Below are 8,327 nucleotides of genomic sequence, written 5' to 3'. Positions count from 1 at the left end.
TTTTCTTTTTTCTTTAGGAAAATATTTATTTGCAAGAAAATAGATAAAGCATTACATAGTTGCACTTAGGTACATACAAAAAGCATTTAGTTTGCAGTTTCATTTTAGACTTGTGTGCTTAATAAAAGTATTTTTTACACAAAATTTCTTTGCCGCTCCCAAGTACATGAGGGTATAGAACATATTAAACCAATGCCACTATTGTTTAAGAAATTGGCATTTAAAAAAAATTTTACCCTATGTTTTTTGTTAAATAATTGCAGTATTTTAATCAGTCAGTTCCATTTAAACGTGGGTAAAACATATTTGCATATTCACATAGTAGAAATAACGAGGGTTTTTTTGACAGAAAAATGTCAACATGGATGGCCCAGTTTAATAGGTTTTGGGCTTACATGATACAAATTACAGATATAATTATTATTAAACAAGTACTTGTAGTACATTTTTTGCTTGACAATAATCCTCAAGCTGACTTACAACAACAAATGAAAACTTAACTTATAATAAAGTTCTCTAAAATGCACTAATAATTTATGAAAATTCCAGAGAACTTTGATGTATATAGTCCCTGACTGGGATGCAGAAAGATATCATGTGAGTCTAATTCTGCTGATTTTAATAGGATTATGCATTGCAATATATAAAATCATAATCTATCTTTCAAGGATAAGAAAAGGTTTAGCCTGAATGTCAGTATCTTTATGAAAATAAATCCCAGTCATGTTGCTCCTTTAAAGACACTGAATGTCATGTCATGTGTCCCATTTGACAGCATTTTCAGATTTTCAACCTAAAGTACAACATATATAAGAGAGACACCTTTTTAAAGTGATATATTAGAACCACACTTCACAAAATAGACGGGACCAAGAATCAGAATGGTGTAAATTTTATAAAACATTTAGCCTTGAAAGAAGCAAATCAAGGTGGATATGTTTACCCAACTTTGAACTCAGCACCTGAGAAAAGATGCTAAAATGGGTCCAAAGATCCTTTAATTTTTTGCACAGAAAATCAAGGAGAATTAAATTGCACTTTCATTTCAACCAGCCTGTAAACTATATCTATGCCCCATCCATTGCAAAGTTGGTATTCAGTGTATTTATTCATTTAATTTTATCCTACTTTATTTGGCACAACTCAAGGTAGCACCTATATCTCCTATTTTCCCTGGTGGATTGAGAGAGAGCAAATGGCCTAAAGTCATCCAGCCAGCTTTCATGCCTAAGGGTGAACTCACAATCTCCCAGTTTCTAATCCAGTATCTCCAAACTGATTCTAGCTTATATTTTATTATGCGTTTGTATTATTTTATTGTATTTATTGTATCGCAATGGAATTAGTGTGGCATGTTTTGCATTTCTTAACAGTGGCAAGATAATTGTCTTATTACCACTTCCTGCTATTGTGAAGGCTCAAACAGTGCCTGTTCTACAAACATTTAAGCATCAATTACCACACAGCCATTGACTTCCATATATCATCTATCATATCTATCTTCCATACATCATCTGTCCCTATGCACCCTCACCGTTTTGTTCACATTTAAATTGTAACAAGATTGGTGTTCTTTGGAGAATTACAAAGCAAAAAGGGCTTGGAAAATTGTCTTCATAAAGAGTTAAATTACATTTAGCTAATGTGCATTTATTTATAAATAAATACTGTTCTTAGTTCTTTCCCATTCTTTTTTGAAGGAAAAAAAAAATCAGGCTATGTTCTTTGAAACAAAAAGATGCCACCTTTTTCATCGTCCTTGACGTACAAGCACAATTGGGTCCAAAATTTCTATTGTTAAGTGAATTTTGGCCCATTTGGTAACTTTTCTGGCCACAATTCTTAAGTGAATCACTGTAGCTGTTAAGTTAGTAACACGGTTGTTAAGTGAATCTGGCGTCCCCATTGACTTTGCTTGTCAGAGGGTTGCAAAAAATGATCACATAACCCCAGGACAATGCAATCGTCATAAATATGAGTCAGTTGGCAAGGCTCCAAATTTTGATCACATGACCACAGAGATGCTGCAACAGTCGTGTGAAAATAGCAATAGCACTTAGGCTTATATACCACTTCACAGTGCTTTACAGCCCTCTCTAAGCGGTTTGCAGAGTCAGCATATTGCCCCCAACAATCTGGGTCCTCATTTTACTGACCTTGGAAAGATGGAAGGCTGAGTCAACCTTGAGCCTGGTGGGATTTGAACTGCCAAATTTCAGGCAGCCGACAATCAGCAAAAGTAGCCTACAGTACTGCACTGCGTCACTGAGGCTCCAGTCACTTTTTTTTAATGCCGTTACAACTTTGAATGGTCACTAAATGAACTGTTGTAAGTCAAGGGCTATCTGTACTGAAAAGAGGATGGCATTGAGGAAAGAGATTTGAATAATATGTACCAGAAGAGGAAATACTGCCCTGCACAGTATAATTCTGCCTTTCAAATGAACCACAACCACTCAAAACTCCAAGCAGTGTTCTAGAGTTTGCAAACTTGTAATTGTGATTTTAAAATATGCAAAACTAAACAAAAAGAAAAGGACAGATTAATCCACTGGATACTGATGTCACAAGGATGCTTATCTTGCAACAACTGCGTTTACGAATAAGGGAAGGCCCCCTAATGACATGTTACAAGTTTTCAACATAACCCCAGTATCTTTATCTCCCAAGTTTTTTTTAATTGTATCTTCTTAGGCAGTTTAAACATATATAAAGCTAGTTGATAAATTCTGTCTTCCTTCCAAGAGATCAGGTTTTTTACGGGAGAAAAAAATGTTCTACTACCTACATCAGAACCAAGTCTGGGCTCTGAAGTGTGGGATTTAGATCTACAAGTCTCGGGTACAAGACTTGAGAGTGAGGGAAACAGACTAATAAATCAACATGTCTAGCTGGAGTACTCAGGGTTGGAGTACACCTTCAAAATAACATTATAAAAAAAGCAGTTTCATTTCAATTAGCAATTACAGAAGAATTATTTTTGTCACAAAGTGAGAGAGAAGATGCTAAAGATACATTTTTATACTGGGACGAGGTGGACTGCACAATGGCCTTCTGGCATTAGAGAATTTAATTTCATAGAAGCCAGCCATGGCTGGCAATTAATATTAGTTATTCATTTTATTGACAACCAAACTATGAATAGATAGCACCCACTCCTCAAAGTTGAAGGTTTGGGGGGGGGGGGGAGAATTCCTATTCTCAGATATTTCTTGAAAGACATTTCAAATTTGACATTCAACCCAGATGTATAAATCATGAACTGAATGTTTCCAGGGTTAGAAGAAAAAGAGAAGTCAATTGTCAGATTGTTATAGAATGGGAAAGCTACCAATTTGCATCGGTCAACATCTGATTCAGAAACATTAACTAGTTAAAATACTTTACTTTGCATAATAATAAAAAACAGTGAATACAATCAAAGCATATACATAGCAAAAGAATTACACTGTCTACCTACTACTCAATTATTAAGAGCATCACAACCCCATAATTGATTTCCATAAATAGACAGTTTAAAATAACATTCTCTTATTTTAGAGCCCACCCACTAACTATACAAAACCTATTAGCTACAGACATCTGGAATCAATGATCACATAATGAATAATACAGTGCCTTAAAATAAACATTGTTACCCAAGTTTGATATTTGAAAATCCCCCGCTACAAAGTGATTTGGAGGTATTATTTTTTAACTCTAGGCATACTATGAAGGGTCCCATGCAACTGTATTTTATAGAAGAGGTGCTGTTTTAACATATCGGTACTAATAATTTCCTTCCCAAAAGTTCTGATCATTTAAGATTATAGAAATTGAGATTGCTGAGACTGGAATTTTCCCAGCCAAAAGCTTATTTAAAAACAAGTACAACAGAAAGGACAAAATAACACGTTAGGAAGTGTGTGTGTGTGTGGGGGGGGGGAATCTTATTTAGATTAAACTTTTAAAGGTTTAATGCCTGGAGCCTAAAAAATGTTTTGGAAGCTTTTCAAAGTCCACTAAGATCATTTGAAAGAGCTTATAACCTTGACTTGCCATTCCAGCTTGGAACATAGGAAAAAAACCTTAATAAATACTATTTACAACAGAAAGATATAGGAGAGTATAAGTTATAGGGAAATATAAGCAACCAGATTCTCATATCCACATGTACAATTGTACATTCTCTACAACTAGGCTTAGTGGGAATTTGAAGAGTTGTAGTTATAACATAGCAGGAAGTCACCAGGCTGGGAAAAATTAAACTAATGTACTGAAAGATGATTCCAGTTTTTACAGAGATGTTACCATGGAGGGAGAGGAATTATGAAACCTCCGAGTCTAGCAAAACCAAAGTGTTTTGCCAGAACAAACTATTCTTGTCCACTGAGGTTCAACAAAGAACATGTCTACAGTCCAATTCTTCTAGAGAAGGTAGGAAAAAAGTTGGTTATACTTCTGTTTCACCATGATTATTGAAGCTCCAGAGGATATTTTTTTCACTGAAGGCAACACCCTACCATTGGTAGCTCATCAAAATAGTATCAACATAATTCTTCCCACTATGAATATTATGGTAGAAGTCAGGCATGGCAGTTACTATTAAAAAAAAAAGCAGGGCAAGAAAATAATTTGAAAGGTCTGCCTTAATCATATTTCCACATCAACACCATCATCCTGGTGAAAAATTAGGATTTTTGGCAAATGGTCAACCAAAGCCACTTTCTCACATGAAAGAAATCAGACAAGTCGTCCATTCTCGCCATTGAGATTTACTGACAATGACAAGTCCTTTCGAACTTATGTTTGGAACAAAGATAAAGATGTAAGGGGGAGGCAATGTTCCTTTCTCCTACGATGTAGCATTGACTCTTCTGTCAATTTCAACGATCTTTAGTGTTTCATTTGCATCCAGCTCTGAACTGATTCTATAAGCAGAGAAGAGGAAGAATTCAGATTACTATAAAATACTAGTATGAATAAAACCAAGCAACACAAAAATGACTACTTGGGATTTTTTAAATTGTTATTTAATTGAACATTCACTTCACAGTAGCAAGATATCGAGTGATATGAAGCTCAACTTTCCCATCCCCAAACCTTTAACTTTAAAATGGCAAAGTCTGAATTTGAGACCTGTCATTTCCAGGATATGTTCTCTATCAAAAATTGTTAACAATTTTTAAAGTATTTATTAAATGTATGTGCTGCCCATCTCACTAGATGGCAAAGAAACACTGGATAGTTCAATTTACTCAATTCAACTGAAATCCTACCATCTTTTCCCTGGAAGTGAGTCCCATTGAATTCCATGGAAATTGCTTCTAAATAGACAGACATCCACTAGATTATATTATTCACATCTTCATTTTCATTGCTTAAAACTTCAATTTTCAGTTAAGTAAAAAGGTGTTTCCAATGAATCAGGCATCATTTTTAAAATCTGAGTTCTTATAAAACTTGCAGATGGCAAGTGTCATTTTTAACATTGCCATCTGTTAGCAGAAGTGCTTTCTTTGCTAAAGTAATGCCTACTGTGATATAAAAATTTAGATATGGTATACAGAAACCATACTTTTTGTCCTTTGACATAATTACCTTTCTTCTTCTGCAAATGTATATACATTCAACTGAATAACACTTATACATGCAATAAATTAGTTGTGTGTGAGTGCATGTGTGTATGAATATATGTGCACAGGTATGTATGTATGTGTATAGGTATGTACTGTATGTATGTCAGTCCTTATTCTAGCATTGAGCTACAGCCACTCTGGAAAAAGGAAATTCAGTCTGCCTCCTGCAGCAGTGGCTATCCAGAGGTTGTTTTCCAAGTGCATAGGCTTTTTGTAGTATTCTTGGCAAGGAATATTTCCCAGGTACTGTTCATTCATCATGCTGACTGGCTCTATTATCTTTCCAATCACTGGCCATGTTTTTTTTTTCTTGGAAGAAATGAGTAATTTAGAGTGGAACGTTATGACCTTTTAAAAATTTCCCAACACATCTGTAAACAGAGAGGTTAGGTGGACACATGTATTTCTATTTGTACTTGTAAATTTGTAAAAGAAGACACAGAGCTTATTGATTTCTAAATAAAGTTCCATGTTTTTGCTGGTAGAAAAGTCCAATGGGAAGAGTCAACAGCTTCACTCTGCTCGAAAAATAAGCATACAACCAAATAACTGCATTTATGCCCTGCCTCAGTCACCTTGTAGGTAAATAGGTTCTACATCATACTGCATCCCTGAAAATCTCACTGAATTTTTCTTCTCCTTGGAAAGTAAATTATTTGTCACCAAGTTGAATGGGAACTGGTTAAAAAAATATGCAGGTTGATTTCTCTGCCACTCACCAAACTAGATAATTTTTCTTTCCCAGTATTCCCAAACACTTACAATGGGCAGTGAACTGTCTGTTTCCTTCCATTCTAATTTTGCCAAATACTCACCTGTGCTGCTGCAGCCCCACCAGCAGTGACTTTTCTAGCCTTGTCTCATTGGCTATTGTGATCTCTGTAACCTGGCTGGGTTGTGACTTGGACACCAGTTCCAAAGACAGGGCTTTGGAAGCATCCAGGTGCCTGTCCCAACTGTTGCTGTGATCGGACAAGGGCTGCTCTTCCAGTGGATAAGGCCCCTCATAAGTCAAGAGGCTCCTTGATCTCACTGCAGAGAGAAAAAAATACAAGGAAGAAATGGAGTGAACGCACAGCAAATTTAACACCTATGAAGACAAGAATTGGGCTTGATGGCATTCAACAGCTTTAGCAGAGGAGAACATTTTGGCTACAGGTGGTGGATTTCAATATAAAAAGCTGCCTTAGATAAATGGCCCATCTAAGTCCAAATATTATGTGGCACTTGATAGCAGAGTTGTTTTCTAACCCTGCTCTCAAGAGATCCTGGACAAAATAAATTATCACGGGGTTGACTTCTAAATCTTCTCAAATATAATATTGATTCCTGCTGTTACATTTACATGTTTACATTTACACATTTACATTTAATTCATACAAAATTGCCTTTTCCACTCCCCTACCTCCCCAAAACTGGATACCTTTCAAATATCTTCAGTATCAACTCCTTGATTTTCCCCCCAGTAATGCAGTTGAACCTATTTGAAGGACGATTGTCTATAAAGCAGAGGAAGGCTCCTCCCCTTTTTCTAAGTGGCAAATGTTTTAAATTAAACAAAATAGGTTTGCATGCAAAGTACCTTAAAACTGAGGGAACTAGAATTCTTTCCAAAATGTTCACACTGGTCCACCTCACTGACCTGTTTCCAGTCCCGTCCCATCCCAATACAAGGATTTGTTTCTGATAAAGCAACCCAATCTTCATACTTTCAACGTATGTAAGGAAAGCTCAAAATTAGCAGAAGTGAATGCGTAAAAGGATGGAGCAACAATAAATGCTTAGTAGATTATGGTAAAGATCAACCTCTTGAACAGGTGATGGACAACCTGTAGCTTTCAGATCATACACAGACCTAACCCCCTCCTTTTAGTCTCCAAGAGTTCCAGTGCTTTACACAAAAACACACTTTCCAGAGATCCCAGTGATATATCTAAATCATTACTCCCATCCATTACAGTCTTGGCTGTCTCCTGATTTAAAAAAAAGTTTGGGCACTTATGGTTTCTTACCCCTGCTTTAAAGGTTGTACATTAGATATTTTCTGATTACACAGTTTCCCATAGATCTTTCTTTTTACCAACAGACCAATAAAACAGACTTTACTTGCATACCTGCATCTTGATTTACCAGTCAACATCAATGAAAGGTATGGCTCTGATATTTCTAGATGCACAGAAGGCATTTGATAATGTGAATTGGCGATTCATGTCATTACTGCTGGAACAGATGGGCTTTGCTAGAAAATTTATTCAAGCAATAGAAGCTATATACTATAAGCAAACGGCAAAGGTAATGATAGAGGGAGAACTGACAGATTCTATCAATATAAGAAAAGGAACAAGACAAGGGTGCCCACTATCACCTTTGTTGTTTGTGTTAACTTTGGAAGTGCTAAACAGAAATATTAGATATGAAAAGAATATAAAAGGAATGAAAACCAAAAAGGAAGAATTTAAGCTGCAAGCATTTGCAGACGATCTGGTTTTCATCTTAGAAGACCCTCTAGAAACAGCACCAAAATTGATAGAAAAGATAGAGACATATGGAAAGGTGGCTGGTTTGAAAATAAAGATAAGACAAAGATCTTGACAAAGAATATGCTATTAAGACAAAAGGAAGAACTGGCAGACCTATTGAAAATTCAGGTCACAAATAAGATCAAGTACTTGGGGATATATTTGACAGCAAGATGTAGTACACTAAAAG

The 8,327-nt window shown here is 35.8% G+C and overlaps 1 protein-coding gene across 1 annotated transcript in view; it reads right to left on the bottom strand.

Moving 5' to 3' along the window:
- Positions 1-8,327, bottom strand: part of CREB3L2 (cAMP responsive element binding protein 3 like 2) — a 75,532-nt gene continuing 67,205 nt past the window's right edge. Inside the window, exons 11-12 of the mRNA XM_026695075.2 lie at positions 6,434-6,650; positions 1-4,910 (exon numbers count right to left, since the gene is read on the bottom strand). Of these exons, the coding sequence (XP_026550860.2) occupies positions 4,835-4,910; positions 6,434-6,650 (293 nt within the window). The 3' untranslated portion in view covers positions 1-4,834. The remainder of the gene's footprint in view (positions 4,911-6,433; positions 6,651-8,327) is intronic.

The sequence above is a fragment of the Notechis scutatus genome, chromosome 6 (genome assembly GCF_049901735.1).
Source record: "Notechis scutatus isolate UNSWTSFEM ecotype Mainland chromosome 6, rNotScu1.2, whole genome shotgun sequence".
Taxonomy (NCBI): Eukaryota; Metazoa; Chordata; class Lepidosauria; order Squamata; family Elapidae; genus Notechis; species Notechis scutatus.
This window is presented reverse-complemented; position numbering and strand designations above follow the sequence as displayed.